Source organism: Lycorma delicatula, chromosome 1 (assembly GCF_047948215.1).
Source record: "Lycorma delicatula isolate Av1 chromosome 1, ASM4794821v1, whole genome shotgun sequence".
NCBI lineage: Eukaryota > Metazoa > Arthropoda > Insecta > Hemiptera > Fulgoridae > Lycorma > Lycorma delicatula.
In genome coordinates this window covers 200124378-200147485 of record NC_134455.1, presented here as the reverse complement: position 1 = coordinate 200147485, position 23108 = coordinate 200124378, and the positions used below count along the sequence as shown (strand labels likewise).

The 23108-nt window shown below is 29.7% G+C and overlaps 1 protein-coding gene across 7 annotated transcripts in view; it reads left to right on the top strand.

Annotated features, from left to right (window-relative positions):
• Window positions 1–23108, top strand: part of Hrb27C (Heterogeneous nuclear ribonucleoprotein at 27C) — a 167750-nt gene that overhangs the window by 135985 nt on the left and 8657 nt on the right. For 5 of the 7 annotated variants that reach the window (XM_075370489.1, XM_075370499.1, XM_075370469.1 and 2 more), the window contains one exon: window positions 19774–19830. The exons of 1 other annotated variant lie outside the window; for it this stretch is intronic. In XM_075370489.1, coding sequence (XP_075226604.1) covers window positions 19774–19830 — 57 coding nt within the window. Of the gene's footprint in view, window positions 1–11826; window positions 11987–19773; window positions 19831–23108 lie in introns of those variants that run through there. One more of the 7 variants, XR_012756985.1, reaches the window with a different exon arrangement.

The following is a 23108-nucleotide window of genomic DNA, read 5'->3' as shown; positions in this document are numbered from 1 at the left end:
TCTGGAAAATCGTGGTGGGGGATACTCGAATAAATACAGTAGTTTAGATATTATAAAAATGGAAATTTGGGTTTCTCTAATGTGTCTGACCATTTAATAATACACATTTGATATTGGATATTCAAACATTTTTAGAAATACTGGAAATTTTATATAAATATAAAAGTAGATTTAAGTGCCATCCTTCTTTATTTATTACTCTGTGCTTAGGTTTATAAAATAACTATAATTTACATATTTTTTTAATTTGATATATATAACTGTTAAGGGTTTTTTTTAATGAAAAACTTATTCTCTTGAAAAGAATCTAGGCACTATCTTACAAGTAGGTTTTTGTCATTTGTCCAGTCAGATTGGGGGATTGAACTTGCATTTGATATAAAGTGATAGTTAATAATTTTACTTTCCCAGTGAAATAAAAGTGGAAAGTATGAATGTGATCATGTCAAAAATGGAATATTTGGTTTTTTTGCAAATCTTTACATTTATCTAGACCAATATTTCAACTTTTTAGCACCATGAACCTCAAAAAGTAAAAAAAAAATTATGAATATTTAATGATACCCACCCCCAACCTAATGAAACCTATTTAAAATTATTTATCTGTGTTGATAGCTACGGGTGTGAACATGCACATGTGAAGTGTACAAGATGAGCAATTTACAGGTTCCAACTTAATGTGTATGTACGTGTTTCTTGTAATTTGGTCTGCTTGCATAATCTTTGCTGTAAGAGTATCATGTTCAAATGTGCATATAAATTTAAACACAACATGCTCTGAGCAGTAAAAAATAGAGGTGTAAGGAATTGCAGAACATCAGTTCTGCAATTCAAAATTGATAAATATGTGAAAAGACAAAGTGAGCCATCTACAAAAGACAGCAATGACAAGTTACTTAAAGTTAGTTATACCTCAATGGATGGAAAGTCACAGTGCGTTGTTTGCTTTCAAGTCCTCTTTGATGAAAGCATGAAGCCATAAACATTAATTCGACCCTTGGAAACTAAACATACAGATCGTAAAAATAACCCCTTGAATTTTTCAAAAGAAAATTACATACTTTAAGAAATCAATAAGCTTCTAATTTGTAAATCAAGCCATATTGATAAAAGTACAGTTGAAGCACCTTATCTCATAGCATTAAGAGCAGCCAAGATATCCAAACCCCATGCAACTGCAGAAAACCTTATACTGCCGGCTACAATTTATATAGTCAGTATTCTAATAAGCACAAAAAAAGTAGAAAAATTTTAACCACTTTCTTCTAGCCAATTCTGCATAGTTCAAATTTTGCAACTTTGCGTGGCAATTTTTTTTGGCAAGCATGTCTGTGAGAGAACATGACCAAAGGTCATTCCACCTCTGGTATAACAACTTTTAATTTTTCAGAAATCCATTCTTTCCTGCTATCACCTTTGCACTATCACTACAATCTAAGTTATAGCTTTTGATAGGTTCATAAAAACCATCAAAGACATTGTCCTATTGTGTGACGAGGTATTGATCTGTAATAAAATATTTTTGTTTGATTGATCTGTCTATCAAATTCATATCTCAAAATATAAGAACTGAGAAATATTTGCCACCTCTGTTGATTCATCAAATTGAATAAAAAAAAATCACTTCGATTTTTTTTTTACCTATTTTATGAACCTATCAAAAGCTATAACTTAGATTGTAGTGATAGTGCAAAGGTGATAGCAGGAAAGAATGGATTTCTGAAAAATTAAAAGTTGTTATACCAGAGGTGGAATGACCTTTGGTCATGTTCTCTCTCAGACATGCTTGCCAAAAAAAAATTGCCACGCAAAGTTGCAAAATTTGAACTATGCAGAATTGGCTGTTTGCTGTGAATTTTTCCATACAGAAGTCAGATTGTTACCGCCAGGAAAAAAAGGGTTAATTAATAATATTTTTCCAGGATAAACAAACATCATTCTCAATGTTTTTACAGAATGAGTATACCAGGTGTGTAATGTCAGAATTTTCCCATAGATGGCCCTAGCTGTCAGTGTAGTTCAATCTGCATCGTCGGTGCCATTTTCTTTCATTGAAAGCTGACAAAGATTTTCAACTCGCAACAAAAGAAGTTTCATACAACAGCATAGTTTTAATTAGCATTGAACATGTCAAGTTTTGTACCTACAAACTATGATTTGCGGACAGCATTGATTTTCTGTTACCATTTAAAGAAAACTGCTGCAGAATCGCATCAAATGCTTCTCGAAGTTTGCTTTTGGTAAATCACTGTGCATTGAATGGTTTAAAAAATTCAAAAGTGGCGATTTTTGATGTGAGAAACGAAGAATGTGGAAGATCACTGAAAAGTTTGAAGACTGCGAATTGCAAGGATTGTTGGATAAGGATGTTGCTCAAATGCAACAACTCGTGGATCAATTAAATGTAACACGAGAAGCTGTCGCCATACATTTGAAAGCTATGGGAAAGATACAGAAGATGGCAAAATGGGTTCCATATGAACTGAATGAGACTGCAAGAAAACTGAAAAACCACTTGTGAAATGCTGCTTGCCAAGTACAAAAGAAACTCATTTCTCCATCGAATTGTGATAGGTGATAAAAAGTGGATATATTTTGAGAATCCTAAGCGTAAAAGATCATAGGCTAAATCACTAAGGAAAGAAGACAGTGCTCTGTGTTTGGCAGGATCAGAAGGGTGTGAGCTGCTAAAACCTGGTGAGACCGTTACCTACTGAACACTACTAACAACAAATGATCGATTTGAATTGAACATTGCTTGAAAAACGACCAGAATATCAAAAATGGCAACACAGTGATTTTGCTTTATGGCACCATCGCACATAGCAAAACCAGTCAAGGAAACGACTGAGGCGTTCAGTTGGGAAATACTTACGCATACGGCTTACTCGCCAGACTTCGCTCTGTTAAGACTATTTATTTGCATCTATGGGACATGCACTTACTGAGCAGTGCTTCATTTACGAAAATGTATGAAAATGGCTTGATGACTGGTATGCCTCAAAAGAACAACAGTTTTCTTGGTGTGGCATTCATAAATTGTCAGAAAGATGGGAAAAAATGTATAGCTAGCAATGAACAATATTTCAAATAAAATATTTTTTATCATTTTCATATGTACTTTCTATTCAAAAATTCCAGTTTCATATTTACACACCTGATATGTTGCTGTTGGGTTGCTTAGTTGACTGGTTTGATGCAGCTCTCCAAGATTCCCTATCTAGTGCTAGTCGTTTCATTTCAGTATACCCTCTACATCCTACATCCCCAACAATTTGTTTTACATACTCCAAACGTGGCCTGCCTACACAATTTTTCCCTTCTACCTGTCCTTCCAATATTAAAGCGACTATTCCAGGATGCCTTAGTATGTGGCCTATAAGTCTGTCTCTTCTTTTAACTATATTTTTCCAAATGCTTCTTTCTTCATCTATTTGCCGCAATACGTATTCATTTGTCACTTTATCCACCCATCTGATTTTTAACATTCTCCTATAGCACCACATTTCAAAAGCTTCTAATCTTTTCTTCTCAGATACTCCGATTGTCCAAGTTTCACTTCCATATAAAGCGACACTCCAAACATACACTTTCAAAAATCTTTTCCTGACATTTAAATTAATTTTTGATGTAAACAAATTATATTTCTTACTGAAGGCTCGTTTAGCTTGTGCTATTCGGCATTTTATATCGCTCCTGCTTCGTCCATCTTAGTAATTTTACTTCCCAAATAACAAAATTCTTCTACCTCCATTATCTTTTCTCCTCCTATTTTCACATTCAGTGGTCCATCTTTGTTATTTCTACTACATTTCATTACTTTTGTTTTGTTCTTGTTTATTTTCATGTGATAGTTCTTGCGTAGGACTTCATCTATGCCGTTCATTGTTTCTTCTAAATCCTTTTTACTCTCGGCTAGAATTACTATATCATCAGCAAATCGTAGCATCTTTATCTTTTCACCTTGTACTGTTACTCCGAATCTAAATTGTTCTTTAACATCATTAACTGCTAGTTCCATGTAAAGATTAAAAAGTAACGGAGATAGGGAACATCCTTGTCGGACTCCCTTTCTTATTAGGGCTTCTTTCTTATGTTCTTCAATTGTTATTGTTGCTGTTTGGTTCCTGTACATGTTAGCAATTGTTCTTCTATCTCTGTATTTGAACCCTAATTTTTTTAAAATGCTGAACATTTTATTCCAGTCTACGTTATCGAAAGCCTTTTCTAGGTCTATAAACGCCAAGTATGTTGGTTTGTTTTTCTTTAATCTTCCTTCTACTATTAATCTGAGGCCTAAAATTGCTTCTCTTGTCCCTATACTTTTCCTGAAACCAAATTGGTCTTCTCCTAACACTTCTTCCACTCTCCTCTCAATTCTTCTGTATAAAATTCTAGTTAAGATTTTTGATGCATGACTAGTTAAACTAATTGTTCTGTATTCTTTACATTTATCTGCCCCTGCTTTCTTTGGTATCATAACTATAACACTTTTTTTGAAGTCTGATGGAAATTCCCCATTTTCATAAATATTACACACCAGTTTGTATAATCTATCAATCGCTTCCTCACCTGCATTGCGCAGTAATTCTACAGGTATTCCGTCTATTCCAGGAGCCTTTCTGCCATTTAAATCTTTTAATGCTCTCTTAAATGCTCTCTTTGTTAACAAGTGTACTTAAAAAATTGACTTGCTTTTTACGTTTGAAGTTCTCATGACCTCATCAAAGTTTATGGCACAGCCAAGTTTCTACCCTCAAAATAAAGGAGGAAGATATTAGAACACTAATACCGCCTATAAAATAAATATGATTGGTTTTTAGTAAGCTGAACTAAGACACATCTATTGAAACAATAAATTAAATAATAGTTTTAAAAATAATCTTCAGCGATAATTATAATATTTAATAATTACAATTAATTTAATAATAATTAATTTATAATAATTACAATTTAATTTAATTTGATCACGTCTGAGGCCGTCTGTGCAATTTATCTTTTACTTTTTTTTACGTACCATTTTTTAAACACACCAAGGGGCGAAACCAGTAACTGCCTAGGACTTTGTCTCAATCGCATGTGTGTGTGCGATTGATCTCCAATCCCATTTGCGCCTCCCATCGGGGTTCCCTCTGGTTCATGAGAGCATCCCAACCCCCTCTTCTGGACACCACCTCTTCTTCTGGTATGTCTTCTTAGGAGGGCTACCCGTTTCCTTTTCCTGTTTAGCTTTCAGATAATACATCTGAGGATTAATGAGGATGATATGTATGAGTGTAAATGAAGTGTAGTTTTGTACAGTCTGTTTGACCATTCTTGAGATGTGTGATTAATTGAAACCCAATCACCGAAGAACACCGGTATCCATGATCTAGTATTCAAATCCATGTAAAAATAACTGACTTTACTAGGAGGGCTACCCAATTTCTCTTTCTTAAGATAGATTGAGTGGAATCTCCCAGAGTAAGCTTTTAATGGTTCCAAATGCTAACTGTGCAATATGGAGATGAGTAATATTAATATGAAGAAGCACTCTTCTCTCTATAAACTAGTTTTTTTACCCACAATGGAACGGAGAGTGTATATGTGTTTGGTATAAGAGGTTTTGTGTGCATCATTTTCCTCAAAAACTACTGGGCTGATTTTGATGTGATTTTTTGCATTACATAGGTATCACTTCAGAGCAGCTTGTTAGATTAGTTTTACAGTTATAAGCCGCCAGAGCCACTGCAGTAGATATGTTTATTCAAAACGGCTTTTGAATGTTTCCAAGTCTTTTTAATTCCAGTAAGGCTACATTATTATATGGATTATTAAATAATCTGTGCTGGTCAAGTGTAGAAAACTTCCATCATCATTAACCTATAAACATCCCCTATCAGCCTTTAAATTGGGCACAGGCCTTACTAATCTTTAAAAAAGTAATAAGTAAAAAATTTAATTAAAAATTTTGAAAAGCCACGATGAAAAAATGTGAAATAATTAAATAATTGTATTTTAACTTTTAATCCTCTGTGACATTATGATATTGTTTTTAAAACAAAAAAATTAAAGATTTTTGTTAAACATCGTGCGTGACTGTAAGATGCATAGATTTTTAATTTTTTTTTTTTAATTTATTTTTTATCAAAATATTACATTTTATTGTTATATAAAACAATAAACATTTAAACATTTATTGTTTAAATTTTAAACAATATCACAGTATCACAGAGGATTATGAGGTAAAAAGACAGTTATTTCATGCTTTTTAAGAATTTTCATCGTGATTTTTAGAAAGGTTTAATTTTATTTTCAGATAATTTGTAATAAAATGCTTCACTTCAAATCTCTAGTGTCAGTTTGACTGATAGCTAGTCTAGATTGTTTCAAGAGTAGAAAATTAAAATACTATTCAATTTTGCCTGAAATCAAACACAAAATCGGGGATTTAGGTCCCTATATTTATAAAATTTCATCTTGAAAACCACAGATTGAATTCCCTACACAGACAAAATCAATGAATTATCTTGGAACCCTTGAATTATGCTGATATGTAATTCAAAAGCTGGAGAGTTGAAACTTCAATTTGTTGTTCCTCCCTTTATTACCATCAATATTTATTCAGTTAATTCTGAAGTTCAAAATACTGGTAAAAATTTCCAGGATTCATACAACTTCATCATATTATTTTTGCATCCAAGAGTGATGATGTAATTGTTTTACAACTTCTGAAAACACTTTTTAAAAGTGCACTTTTCAAGACGACTTACCACTGTTGAATGACCTAGTAGTTAATTATTAAGGAAGGTAATTGACAATCAGCTGTTTTAAATTTGTGAAAGGGATACCAACTGAGATACTAAAATTCTCATACTTCTTGTTCATACTTTTTTGTAACTATTAATTTTTTAATTGTGTTAATTCTTTTTACTTATTGAATGAATTTCATAACAGCAAGAGTAGGGGAAAAAAGAGGGAACGCCAGCAACAAATTTATAAATATACAATTGGATTTCAATTTTTTGTTTGTCTGAATTATTTTGGCACACTCTATCTTGTAATTTATTGCTAATTTTTTGCGCCACATATACCACTTGTATTATAGTGGCACTAGATAGTGTAAGCTATGTAAGCTATCAGTTGACTGTGCATCATGCTATGTAGATCAATGTTTTTGTTGTTTGTAAATGTTATGTTTATGCTCTTTGCAGTATTATGAAGTAAAAATAATTTGTCAAAGAGCAATGAATTTTTATGCAACTCTGCAAGAAAACTGTAGAAATTCGCAAAATCCTTAGTTAGGCTAGTATTTGGTAAGTATTCTTTATACCAAATACAAATTACTATCAAAGTCAGTTAACGAGCCTGGTCATCCTTCTGACTGAAAACGTATCTCAAAAAAAGTTCATGAAACCATCCTGCAAAACTGGCATAGAACAATCCATTATATTTTGGAGCTCCTGCAACGTGATTGTGATAACTTAGTGCTGCTCAGCATTGAAAAAATAATACTGTGCATTCAATTCAACACAAAGCTGAAAGAATTTCCTGAAACTATCCCAAACTTCATCCCAAACAAGATTACTGATGATGAATCACAGGTTTATGACAATCACCATGAAATGAAGCATCAGTCGTAGTAGAAGAGTTCAATGCCAGAAGAAAGCAGGTAACTTGTACAGCAATGTACAAGTGAAATGGGACATTTTGCACAAAGGGTTTCTTCCACTAGGTCAAATTGCCAAACTGATTAGCATGATTTTAGAATTTTATAAGACTGTTTTCTATGTTTTTTGTTTGTATTAAAAACAAAAGATAGTAATTGTAGAAAATATTTAATTATAAAGTAATGGATCTTAATTGTAATACGGTTCGGCATTTTTACTTTATTCTATATTGTTTATATCTAGTAGGCATTAATTATTAAAATATGATTGTTATTTTTTTTGTTTTATACAAAAAGTGTGTTTCATAGTCTGATGATAGTTTATTATGATTGTAGATTTATTTACAATCGTAAACAAATTTTATTTTATGTCAATTTTATTACATCGTAATATTTATTCTTTGTCAACCATTATTTAATGTTTCACTGTAAAATTTGTTTATTCATCATCGCAATAAAAAATCAAAGGCTGACTGGTTTCATGTGACATGACATATCCATTCTTTGTATAGTCATAAGTCATGAAATATTACATTTGGTTAAGAATACACTAATTTTTGAGTGGTTTTTGGTAGAATAGATGGCCCCTCTTGCTGTCCTCTCACCCATCACCTCTTACACTTCTTTTCCTTATCCTCATTCTCTTCCTTGATCCTTTCTCTATTTTTCATTCTGTTGGCAGGGTTTAAGTATACTGGGAAGACATGGACCTGTAGGGACATAGGGGTCCCCTGTTGAGAGGAATCCTGTGACCTTGTGCTCTATTTTGGGAGGGTTTGGTTGTGTGTGCATTGACCTGTGGAGTCTTCTGCCTGTTAGCTGTAGAAAGAGCTAATATCTAAAATGCTTATAGAACAAAACCAGAACTAAGATAAACTAAAGTTTCTGCTAGTGATTTAACATTGAAATGTTAGTAATATTAATTTAAAGTACACCTAAAGATTTGAAGTTATAGAGAGAGGACGAAATTATATTTCAAGAATTGCAGTTTTTACAACTTCTTTTATTTGTTAATCAAGCAATAAATGTTATTACATAAATTTGACAGTTTTTGAAGATAAGACCTGTTTAAAAATTCTATTTTAAAAAGCACAGGCTGGTCTTCACATTTACTATTTGTATTTTTGGGTTGAGTTTCTTAAATAATTAGAGGAGGAACATTTTTCTTCTTTTTTTTTTTGTGAATGTTTTAACTGATTTTAAAGTATCAGGATATATATCTTCTCACAGATAACACAAGTATAGAAATCAACTAACATTAATATCATGCAATGAATGAAGAGAACAACAGTCTTTGATGAAAAAAATTTCCGACTCAATTTTACATCTTAACAAATTTTCCAAAAATGCATTTTTCTCATGCATCAGTTCATGAAAAATGGCAGTCAGATTACAAAATTGTAAATAGTGCAGAATTCTTTATAAAACGTATATATATATATTATAAAGCAAGACATTACTATTAACAAGCTGAATTATTCAAAAACTACTAAATTGTGAAGAACCCACGGAACTCTTCCAAATTGACAAAAATACACTTATTAAATCAAACCAAAACCACATAAACCCAGCTATACTAAAAGAACTACACTAAGCATTAAAAGAAATTAAAAATCACAAAGCAAGCGGGGAACACCAGACAGTGGTAGAACTTTGGCAATACTCCTCCAAGGAGACAGTCACTTATAGAAAATCTACAAAAAATCTGGAAAGAAGAAAAATTACCTAAACACTGGTGTACTGCACTCATGCACCCACTACAAAAGAAAGGGGACAAAACAAACCCTGAAAACTATAGAGGAATTTCACTATTAGATTGTACGTATAAAATACTCTGTAGAATAATACTTAATAAAATAAAAGATCCAACTCGAAAATGAACTGGGAGAATATTAGAGAGGATTGGGTGAAGCTATCCTGAGCAAATAATCACTTTCAAATTAATAATGGATGTACACAAAATGAAACAAAAACTAGTATTATCATTCATAGATTTTCAAAAAAGCCTACGACAGTATTCATAGACCATCAATGCTGAAAATTCTAAGAAATCTAGGATTATATCAGAAACTAGTAAAAATTATAGCATTAACTTTAACTGACACATACTCCAAAATAAAATTCAGAGGAGAAATATTAGAACCATTTCTAATCAAAACATGTTTAAGACAAGGTGATGGATTATACACACTGCTCTTCAACTGCTGCCCTAGAATATGTAATGAGAGAGTGGTACATAAAAGAAACCCACCACATGTAACAATACGAAACTGTAATCGGACTTATAATATCATATGAAAGCAAAACTCTTCAAACTAAAATCCATCATTTCTTACTTAACAGAGATACAAAGAATAGAAAGACGAATTCTTAGAACTTACATAAATAAAAGATAACTTACTGATATGGAAGAATGGAGACTCATGCCAAACAAAGAGGTTCATAAAATACGTAGAACCAGCTCTAGATTACGTTAGAAAGAAAAGAATCTCATTCTTTGGACACATATAACAGAACCAAACAGGCTCACCAGGAAAGTGGTTGAGAATTACTGGAAGATGTCCAAAACACTGACCTGGATAACTGAAATTAAACAAGATATGCAAGACTAGAAGTCACAATAGAAGATTTATGAAACAAAACTGACAATATAAAAATACTAAAAGAAACATCTCCAGATTTCAAATTAAAGAAAAGAAAAGAAAACAAAGGTTTGTTCAAAAGAACTCAAAAAAGCAAGATCTGACCGAATGAAGAAGTATTGGGGAGCAATCAAGAAAAAAAACAAACCAGAGTTGACTAAAGTGATCCACTGTGACCTCAAAAAAAGATTGAGCCAACTCAAAACAATATTAAATTGCAATGTTACCTACACAAATATCATTCAAATAGGAACTAGCTGCGTTCCTTATCCTCTTTATTCATCTAACTTTATTCATCTGGTGAATATTTTGTTACTTAATATAAGTTTGTGATTGACCATACATTTAAAAATCAGTCAATTAAGTAATAATACTTACATATTTTCTATCATTTTTATAGATCTTAAAGCCAGTCACCTTGAGTGTAAATAAATCACTTGTAATCATCTTGTAATGCAATAAATCACTATGCCCTTCAGGAGGTTGTCAGCTTGATCCTGCCAAACAACAATTTTGCTAACTCTTAAGCTCCCATATAAACTACTTTAAGTATTAAATAGCTTAAAAGTTCATGTATGCTGACATTTCACCGTAAATATTTAAAAAAGAAAAATGAGATTCTTTTTAAAAAATACAGACAATGTTCTTTATATAAGAAAATTGATTATGAGTAGACTGTTTAGTATGTTTTAGTAATATTTTTTAATTAATATTAACTTTTCTTGTCTCCCCTTTAAAATAAGTTTTAGGAAGGTGAATAAAATTTTGTTTATAATGTGTAGGTATTTGATGATAAATAAAATATCAGAGAGATGTAGATTAAGCTGTAATACATTTTAATAAACAACTCACAGCTATGGATTTACATGAAAACTGAATTCTTGTTTTTCTTGAAATTGATATGTATGTTAACTTGCTTAAACAAATATTTTCTTTTCACAGCGAGATTAGTGATTGATTATTCTACTATAGCCTGTTATTAGCTTTGGCTTCCTATATTAATCTTTTATCCTTCTGTATCATTTATAATTTCTTTCTTTCTTTCCATGTTACACGCCTGAAGTATAGTGAATCTTTTACATCATGTATACATAGAGGCTTGTTAGTCTTTGATCTTAGAACTGCTCTGTAAATTTAAAAATTTTTTGAATTACTTAAATATGTTCACTAATTATTTATTTACCAATTTTTTTAACTTCTACATTTTTTTTATATTGTGTTATTAATATATATAAATAACTGTTAGGTGAAAATCTGTATATAGCCAAGTAATAGTAGAATGAATATGAATTTTTGTTGATAAATTAAAAGTTGAAAGGATGATAATTGGTAGCTGGTATATCTCTATGTTTTGTCTGATGGTTGGTCAGTACTTGTATAAATTAGCTCTCTTGTGGCATGAAGATAATGTAGATAATATTTCTTGGTGCATAATTGTTGTCTTATGCTTAATTTTACTTGATTGTAAATTATATTTAAATTGTATATCTCACTAAATTATGTGAAATATTAAAAATTAAATAATTTCTGATCTAGGTGTTTTTGAATTATGAAAGATGTTGGGAATTTTGATTATATTAATAAAAACTGCAAGATTTGCTTTACTTTAAATCAAAATAATTATCAGTCAAAGAAGTTAAAAAACTTGATTTATAAACGCTTGAATAAAAAGAAAAGGCTATTTTTTAATGCTGAATTTGTCTTAATCATTAATATTACCTTTAGAAATATGTTGATAAACAATAAAAAAAAAAGTATGCAAACTAATGACATAAAGCATATCATATAACGCTTCAGAAAAAAGATATATGAAAAATTGTTTTACTTAAAGTAACTTTTTCTAATATCAAAAAATATAAAAAGCAGTTTTGAAATCATTCAGTGTTAAAACAATTTAATATACAATTTTAAATTTAATAATTTGTGGTAGAGGTGATTGCAGTAGAGAAAGTTAACGAAAATCTGACAACAGATGTTATTAATGTAGTTAAACTTTCCTTTATACTATTACGTTAAGATTTATTGCTTAAGAGATCATTGAATGGAGAAAATAGAGGTCAGTAATTTCATTGCCAAATTAGTGTTTTCTAAGATGTCAATGAAATCTATTCTATGAATAGAGTTGAAAGAAAAAGATCAAGTGGCCTGTTAAAGATAATTCCAGATTATTAAATATTTTATGGATAGTGTGACTTCTTTTCAGTCTTCATTTCAATGCTAGTTTAGACATGTTCAGACAGAACTAAAAACTGCCATGTTTAAATAAAAACAGAACTGAAAAATATGAACAAACTTCATTACTTAAGCATAACTACACTTATTTACTACTTTTTTTCTCCATAGCTGCCTTCAGCTACAACACATTTCACACCAGCTTCTACATTCCCTATTCAAGAAATTCCATTGCCAGTGTTTTTAACCGTGCAGTAATATCATTTGTGCCCATGCAGTAATGTCATTGGCCCTGTGATACTGTTAAGCAATACTGATCTGTTAATAGTAATTGCAGCAGTAAATTCATTATCCAAGCCCAGTGTTGTAATAGCTGAAGATACTGATTTCTTACTGCTTTTTTCAAATTTATCATTGTTAAATTTTTGTGAAGCAAGCCCCCAATGTTTAAGATGAGAAAAAAGAAAATGATCACTGGGGATAAGTTAGGGTTTTAGGGTGGATGATTGAAGAGTTTCCAACAAAATTTTACACTTGCCTCACTTATCTGATCTGCCATGTCTGGCCAAGGATTATCATGCAAAAACAAACACCTATTGGATAGCATCTTGCATTGTTTTGTTTTTATAGCTCTTCTAAGAATTTTCACAATACATTTGCCACACTGTAGTTCTTGTATCATTAAATTCAACAAGCAAGACAAAACTCAGCAAATATTGATCCATTCACTAGGATTTTTCAGTATTGAGTGTAGATTTAATGTACTGACATTTATATTTTATTCATTCATCAATACCTCTAGTGACTATGATTGTAATTTATTTAAACAGCATGGTATTTGTTACTGCTGAGGAAGTAGTTGCTTTGAGAAGTTGTGTTATTGAGTAATGTAATTAAATGCTGAAAGATTATATGCAGTAGGAATTATTTTTATCAATTTCACTTTGATGGGGGAGTGTGAAATAAGGAGAACTTAGTGTGTCTACTGCATCTTTAATATTACTTAAAAATGCCAGTGACATTAACATTGATTACTACTTTACTGATTGTGGAATGTAAAAGTACCAAATGATTGAAAATATAATTTGTATTCAGCTGTTTAAGGTATACAAGAATATTGTATCTAAACAATCCAAGGGCCCTGTGAGACTGAGACTGTTAAGCAATACTGACCAGTTAATAGTAATTGCAACAGTAGATTCATTATCCCAGACCAATTTTGTAATAGCTGAAGATATGATTTCTTACTGTTTTTAGTAGCTCTTTTATCATCTAATGAAAAACAATTGGTGATTTCAGAGATATACTCTAAAATCAGCAAAAGGAAGACTGTGTGCAATCTAGTATTGCTCTTATTAGTGCTTGGATGAAATGCCTACATGCAACAAGGGTGGTTTTTCTACATGCTTTTATAAACTGTGCTAACACTTGAATATCAATTTGAATGCAAAAAACTTGAAATGCTGCTGAAATGTTCAACCAAGATTGTGCCACTGTTTTACCAACCACACTGAAAGATTATTTGGTAGTGTTAATTGAATTTATTAGGTACACTGGTATAGCCTAGAGAACTTCATAATTTACTAGCAAATGATTGAAGATGTAAATTCCACAATTTTTTATTGAAGTCAGCTGGTAGCTCCTGTAAATTAAGTTGACGGCTGCACCCAAAACACCTATACTTGACTCCACTGTTACAAAAAGTTTTTTCTCCTCACTTTGTTCATTTTCTACCAAATTTTCATTTTATCTTAAATTCTGTGTAATTATAATAAAGTAAAAAAGTAAACATTTGGTGCCTCAAAAAAAGATTCAGTGAATAAGATGGTAAATGGAAGTCTTATAGTTACAATACACTGTTATGTTTACAAGAGTGAAAAACAAAAAAATATATTTGTCATAAAATAGTGAAATCTTTGAAATGTGGGTTTACATGTTTGGAAAAAATCTGTAGATAAAGTTTTCTTTTTTAATATCCTTCAGTTTTTAATTTTGTCTTATCAGTTTGTAATATCCTTTAAAAGGAACTAAGATATAGAAAAAATAAAATATTTCTAAATGAAAGTAGCAATTTTTAAAAAACATTTCAAAGAATTTATGTGCACTATTCACAAGTTTTTTTCTGTTACCGCCATCGGAATAGCTGTAAATAGGAATGGATTTTTTCTTCTGAATAAAGACCTTTAGCAGTTGAAAATCTCACACCTCAGTTGTACATATATCTTAAGGCCCAGAACGGTTTCATAGCAGTCAACCGGTTCAGAATTTTGTTTTTTAAGAGTGAAGTGAAATGATTGGATTTAGAAGTACTGAAATACCAGACTCATTTCTATTTCAATTTGCACAAAGTACATCGCATAAAATTTTTATAAATTTAGTTGAAAATGAAGTAGATGATACATTTATAAAATTTAAACAAAAAAAAAATTTATATGCTTACTCTTCTATCTTACACTTTTTAAATTAATTTCTCAGAAATTTTTACCTTATTGTCTACTCTTGGAAAAACCATCTGTGAATTCAAGAATTTCATACAAATATTATATTTTTTGTTTAGATTACTAGCAAAACAAATTAAATTCATTTAACATTTTGTGTGTGTGCACGCATGTGTGTATGTACAGACAGGTGTCCCAATAATGAAAAAAGTTCATATAAACATAGATCTGGAAACACTTCGTATTTTAGTTATGACTAGTGAAAGATTTCGTTTGGATTTCAGTTCTTCTAATGAAAAGAAGCCCTACTGTGATTTTTAGGATTCAAATTAAGGAGCAAAGTTGGTGGTGTCTTAGGTAATTTGAGCTGGGAAGTAGGATAAAACAGGTCCCATAATTGTAACTCCAGTAGTTTTTAAGATATCAGACATAAAACGTAAAATTCAGAATAGAAAAAAAAGTTTTTTTTTTAGGTTTGTAGTACAATAGCTTTGTTAAATGATAATAAATGTGGAAGATTTAGTAACAAAACTTGTAGTGAATTTAATTTTGAGAACATTAATGTAAACACAGCCAATAAAAAGTAAACAATTTTTAAAAATTGACTTATTGAAGCAAAATAGACAGAAATTATCAGCTATTATTCTTTCTGTATCTAATGAATATACTTTTTAAAAAAAAACATTTCTGTAAATAATTTTAACAGAAATACAAGATTTATAAAACAATATTTTAGCTGTGTATATTAATAATTTACACAAGCAAAACGAAATGATTTGTAAATTGAAATGTTTATTTAAAAATATTTAAAAAAAAATTTATTTTGTATGTTGGCAATACCATCAGTTGATCAATGAAAACTGTATACTACTTTGTTTGAATCTGTTGTCACAAATTATCATACAGATGGAGGAAGTGTAGTGTTATATCATAGTTTAAAAATGCTATTTCAATTTTCTAACTAATATGCCAGTGTAATTTTTGTTTATGGATTTTGTAACTGAAATTCTGAAGCTGCTCAATGTGAATATCAGGAGAAATTTCCTGGAAGGCAGATTCCCAATTTTAAAACGGTTTTCTTCAGTTGTATTAGCACTTACGAATGAAAGGGTAATTTCTAACGTTTCAGTTTTCTGTTGAGCACAAAGTAAATTTTGCTCAGCATAACTCAAAAACAAATGTTCCAGACTTTTTTTCTATGATTTTCAGCAGTAGTAAAAGTATTGAACATTCTTTGTGAGATACCTGAGTGTATATATATATATATATATATTAAGTTACACTTACCTTATTTTTATTTCTTTATTCCAATAGCACTTTAATGGGATCCCGCATCATCAGTTGTATATAAATTATATCAAAACATAACAAATTTCTGTTTTTAAATAAAATTTAAAAGATTAAAATTACTACAATGATATATACCAAAACCTGAAGTCAATTAAATAAAATAACTACATATATTTAATATGACGTCAATTAAGAATTAAAATAACTTTAAAAATAAAATAGATAAAATGGTTTAAGATTTATACCACGTAACCTGGCCAAGCCACGTTACCTTACTAAGTGGATTTGAAATTATTTATATACATTCTGATTATTTCTACTTTTATCTAAAAATGTGCTGCCATTTGTTGCTTTTATAATACTGTCATCTTCACACTCAGTAATTTTTGCAGTTATAAAGTAGTTTGAAATTATAGCTGTAATTCTGTACTTGGGTTGTTCAAGTTGGTTTTTGATAATAAAAAATACAATATATTGGTACAGAGGAATATATGGGTCTTATAAGTATTGACTATTATATATATATATATACATAGACATCAACTTTGAACCTAAAGCTACTTTTCAGTTTCAGCTTGGCGAGCTCCAGCTCCCAGTTTTTGTTCTATTACATATGGTATATGAATCCCTCTTAGCATTTATTATTCAGTTACATGTTTTTGTTATCACACTGATTTTTCACTTGTCAATTCATGATCTTTATCAAGAACTTATACATTCTTACTTTGCTTCTATTAATCACCCTGCTGTTTCAAAGTGCAGTATTTGATCTGCAAATTAGACAGCCCCAAATATTTATTCTTTATCAGATAGCAGGTTTTTTTTGTCCTAAGATATTGGATTTCTCCTTTCAAATCTATTTTTTTCACGTGTAAGAATGTAGGAACTTTTCCCAAGTGGTACCATCCATGGTCACTATACTATATTTTTTGCTCCACCACATAAGAATTTTCTATTTAGTTACATCGAGTAAGTAAATGGAGGAGTACTCGCCTTATAATTTTAATATAAAAACCTTTGAGTTTTTTGAAGTTTGAATCTGTGAGATATCTATGCTCATGTCTCTTGGGTGATAAAAACCTGTCAGATTGTTCCCTTGTAATAAAATGTTTTTCTCCTTATTTACTAGTTTTTTTGTTTTTTAACTATCGGCAGATAATTTATTGGATGCTTTCAATTAAGGACTGTTTCTGTTTTAAGTGTAATTATCAAGATGTTTGTAATGTATTTTTGTTCAAGAGGTAGCCTAATTTGTTTTTTAATAAAAAATGTATAGTTATTTCATATACAATAAAAAAATTTTTTATTGTAAGCTATTTCTAATATTTCATCTCCTATTGGTTTCATATTTTCTACATTAACCTGCCAACATGGAGGGATTATGATTTTTTAGTATTTTGTTTAGCTCTAAATCTCTACATCTCTACACTATACTTCAGCCTGCTAAACCTTACTATTTAATAAATCCTAGAAACTTGAATGCACTGGAAGATTCAGTAATAAAACTACCTTCTGATATGCAATGTCACCAAATATAATATAATATATTGTAACAGGTTTTCTCAAGATGAAGTAAATGTATTACTTGAATTGAATGAATTATCAATTAAAATGCCTAATAAAAAATGTTTAATCTCTACAATGATATAGAAAATTTTTTGTCTTTAGTTAAGTTCACAGAGAGGGCTTTTGAAATATCACTTATTTCTTGTATTGTTGTCATGGACATTTTAGTTTTTATGCCAATTATTTTATAGCAGTTACACAAACTTGAAACCTATACTCTTAGTATAGGTTCTGACTAAAGAAGGTTGTGTATTAAACATTGTGGATTCTCACATGACTAACTCTTATATCATTGCTTTTATTTTGTTTGACATTAATTCCCTCTGTCCACCTAAACTACAACCTGAAGCCCCATTTATCTTAGATATATATTGCAATAAAATTTTCTTATCTGCTTTAATTACTTAATTTATTTTTGTTTTATTATATGAAGGAACAACTGAAATCAAAGTGAGGTTCTCCTGTCTTGATTTTTATTTGGGAAAAGATCTATTTATTGATGTAGTTGCGCATATCATCTTATCCTTTTTTTTTAATGTTCTGTGTATTTATTAATCGCTGTTTGTGTGCAACTTCCAGTAGTATTAAAAATTTTTGTTGTATCAGTTCTGTAGTCCCATTATTAAAAATTTTTGTTGTATCAGTTCTGTAGTCCCATTACTGGTGGTTTTCCTTTCCTTCTGTATTTATAGTTACTTAAAATTTATTTACGTTTCATTTCTGGTTTCTGTTTTCTCAGTAAACTTATTAACATGGAAACCTGACAGCAGGACATATTTAACTATGAAATCTTTTGATGAAAAACTATTGATGTGAAATCTAGGTCTAGTAAAAAGCTAATACTTTTTTTAGTTGTCAGTTTTTATGAAAGTTGAAAAATTACAGTGTGCAGTGGGGTAAATTAAGCAAACTTATTGGTGTTGCACCTTATTAAGTCCTTTTGATAATAAGCTGACTCTTATTAACCTTTGTCAATATGCCATTATGTCCTATTAACCTTTCATCATGCTGACTTAGGCCACTTTTCTTTGATTGCAGTTACGATCCTTCTTGTAGCTGAAATGAAAAGGCAGGAACACATTTGCACCTAATAAAATTATTTCAAATTTTTTTTTGTTTTAATAAATATATACTTTTATTTTTTATTTCTCTCTATGTTCAAAAGGTTTGAAATAATTTTAGAATCTTGTTCATAGTGTTGTTTTTTAATGATAAAAGCCTTAAAAATTACTAAAAGTTCTTTAGCTACTGTAGTAGATCTAGAATTATTTTATATATCTCAAGAACTGGAACCTAAAACATATTGGTTGAAAAAATGTTAAAAGTTCGATCTGTTAGCTTGGAGACACCAGTACATGTAAAAGTATATGTTAAAAACAGCATCATGAGATATGATTATTTTTATTGCTAAATAGAAATTTGAGGTTTGTGGGCATTATTTAATCAATAATGTATGGGATTTTTTTTCGAAACGCACATTGTATATTTAAAATAAGTGCCATGTCAAGAAGCAATTTAATGAGGTTTAAATATTAGCTGTATATATGTATACTTGGAAGTAATGAACATAAGTATGAGGGTGGCATCCTTATGTGTATTTGAAAAAAGCTGCTGAAGTTCTCAGATGAAGTGTCAAAAAAAGGTTACTACTACATTGCAGAAGGTAAGAAAAACGAAACACAATGACTTAATTCTGTGAAATTGTTGTGTTCAAAAATATCGTCAGGAATGTTGGAAGTTTATTATACTAAGGAATACTGCATGATCAGTTCATTTTTTTCACATTTTATATTATATATTTGAAAATTAGCTTTCTTTGTTTCTGTGTTAAGTTATTTTTCTTTATGCATGTGTTAATGTGTGATTTACTTTGGTGTCTCGGTGGTTTATTCCTTTTTTTAGTATATAAGTTATTTAGTGTGTCTAAAGGCAGATGCAAAGATAGCTGAATCCATTTTTTGAATTTTATATCATAAATGCAATCTGAACAGTTATATTATTTTTTCTGCTCTTTCAGGTGTTGAGAAACAAATTAAAAGCTCACTTTCACCAAACTCACAAGTTAAAGATTCAGGTATGATTGATTATAAAATAAACATGAATTCTTAGGCTTGTAAATTTTGAAAAAAAAATGAGTTTCTACATACTGTTGGCTTTACTGTTTTATCACCTGTCTTTTTACAAAGCGTATACACTTATTATTATTATTATAATTATATGATCGTAAAAACAGTGCTTTTTTTATTCTTTTATTTCTAGAGTAAGTTTGTGTTATTCCTCATAAGCTTTCTAAAAATATCATTGTTACTACATAATAAAATTATGAGAAAGTAAAATTTTTTGTAGTAAATGTTGTGATGCATCTAATATAATGTAATGTAGTTTAGAAATATTTTGATGTTCTTACATTTCAGATTTTAAAACACATTGTTAATATAACAAAAACGAAAATTCACTCAAGTCAAATTTTTTAATTTAATATTTAGTATTGACTTCAAAATGTGTTCTTTTTATTCATTTTTTGTTGCATTCTTTTCTTTCTTGTCTTCCAATTTCATTGAATTGCAGCAATTCACTGTTTGTTTTTGGTAACAGTAGACATGCTTACTTTTTCATGACTTATTGCAGTTATAAACTTTAATACAAAAAGATTATTTTTAGATAAAGCATGTCATAAGGAAATTTTCTTGTGAGGCTGGGATTTAAAAATATAACTAAAATTAATGCTCAGTTTTAAGCCTAACCTGAAAAAGCATATCTTTTCAAAATTATTTTCATAAATAATGGTGAAACTGAAACAAAAAATCGTCTCCATCTTCACTTTATGAAAAAGTAGAACCTCAATAAATAATCAAGGAATTGGTTCTATAATAAAACTTATTATTTATTCATGTAGGTAACTTCAAAACTAAAAAAGAAGAAGTTTATTGCAGTAAAAAAAATGTTAAAATTTAAATATATTTTTTTAAAATGATGCTATGATCAACAAAAAACTTTTTCAAGGTATTTTTGATGGTACTTTAATACTGCCACAATTTCAACTCGCAAATTTCAAAAATATGCTTTAGTACCTATAAATCTTTAGTTATTTTTATAAGGCTTATAATAATCTGTTTTGTAATTACATAAACTGTTGTGAATAAATCATATTAACAAAACAGATGGAATGGTAAGCAATTTTAATTAATAAGGCTCATTTGTTTGCTTTGTGATTATTATCTACACCCATCTTGATTATTTGTTTTTTTTCTTAATATTTATATTGTTGGGGTTTTTAAGGTTTAATTACAAAAGCCTTCTTTCTGACTATTACTGCAATTATAAATTATTGTTTCTGAAATGTAAAGCAGCAATCTTTCATGTAAGGTTTTCAATGTCTAAAGATTCAACAAACTACTTTTCTAGTTTTTAGCCTGTTAAGGATTTCTAATAATTTTTACTAAAATTTTACACGCTTTTACAAAATTAAGTATTATTGTTAATGTTAATCATTATTAAAAGATAAATAACATGTTTATTTTATGCATTTCTGATTAAATTTAGACATAAGCCATCTGTAAAAGTGAAAAATAGTTCTTGTTCATTTTAGATTTTTAGGGTAAATATTTACCACTAATTTCTTACTGTTTGTCCCTAAATAAATTATATTCTCAATCAGCTTTCTACCGTTTTTCATCTTTCAACATATTTCTTTGGTCTCTGATATTCTTCACTCTAGTAAATTAACCTACTGTTAATTGTATACATTTCTTTGCTCCTTTGGTACTATTTTGTTAAAACCTTCCTTTTTAATGTGGCCATAACTATTGTTCTTCCTTTTAATGTAGCCGTGATGACGTACAATTCAAAGGTATAATTTTTTTTTTGATTTTAAGGTGTTAACTATTCACATTTAAATATGTTCCATGGGGTTAGGCAGTACAACTAAGAATGAAAGTGGGGTAGGTGGACCGTTCTTCTTTAATAGTTTGTTAAGGACAGAACATAGTGCATTCATTACTGAAATCTCTTGAAAAAGTACAATTTCATTATTAAAATCCATTGTGCATTTTTTCATTTGTTCCTGTTTATCGTTTCCCAGCCAAAATACTTATTGCTCGTGCATTGAAGATGCAGGATCATTTTTCTGCCAGAACTGAAAAAAAAGTTGAAACAATCAGCTGTTTAGAGTCCACAGCAATTAGTTTACAAGTGTTAGATCTAGATTTATCCATGTGTAGTTGTAGTTAGAGTTGAATGCTTTGAGCAGTGTTAACCTGAAAAATTTAATGGAATAATGGTTGAATTTCAGTATTTTGCTATACTGGCTTATGAGATCCCTAAATTAATGAATGACTACTATACAGTGAAAGTTGCAGTTAAATATTTCATTACACGTGATCACAAACCCATGTTTGTTTGAAGACAAAAAAGTATTGTAGTTAATTGATTGGAAGAGTTTCAGTAGGAGGATGGTTAAGGAATTGTGTAATATCTGTTTGGAAATCTCCTATGGGCCTGCTCATTAACCAGGATTAACTGCATGCAACTATTAATCTGGGTAGCTGAAGATGAATTATTGTCTTGAAAGTCTGAAACAAAGGATAATGGGTGAAAAGCTATCCTGAATAGTACTTCGAAATAAGTGAGGAAACAATAGGATTGAGCATAATTTGTGTAGTGGATAAATCTTGAAAAACTTATCATTGAAAGTTAATTTTCTTGTAATAAGAAAAATTTTCATATATTCAGAGGAAAAGTTTATTTTATTTTAATAATTGTTTAGTATTTATGGGATACTCAGTACATTTTCTCATATTTATACATGCTATTGTATGACCATGCTGATTTTAAGATTTCTTATGTCTTATATTTTTAGTTTGGGGTCTTATATTTTTCGATATATTTTGTATTATTAGATATGAAACAGAAATATTTATGTACTTCTGCACACCTACTTGTAATACATTAATTGCATACATGTCCGTGTAAATTTCTTATGTTACATTGTGTTGATTTAATATGTAGAAGAAATGTCTGTTATGCCCTGGTGTAATTTTTTATATTTTGAAAGAAGTCAGAGATAGAATTCTTTGTGTGCCCTTGACATTTAGTTTCTTTATTAATAATCTTTGTACTTTTATTAATTTAAATTATTGCCAGTGATGATGAGTGGTTCTTATATAGGAAAAATGAATAATTATGAGGATTATTCTTGTTAGTAACTATTATTATTATTCTTATTAGTTACTGATGTTTGTATATTATACCATATACGTAGATATTATATCTATTTATTATATTATTACATAATAAATACAAATAATGTGAATATGATTTATTTTTGTGATAGCATTTCATATTATTGTTTAT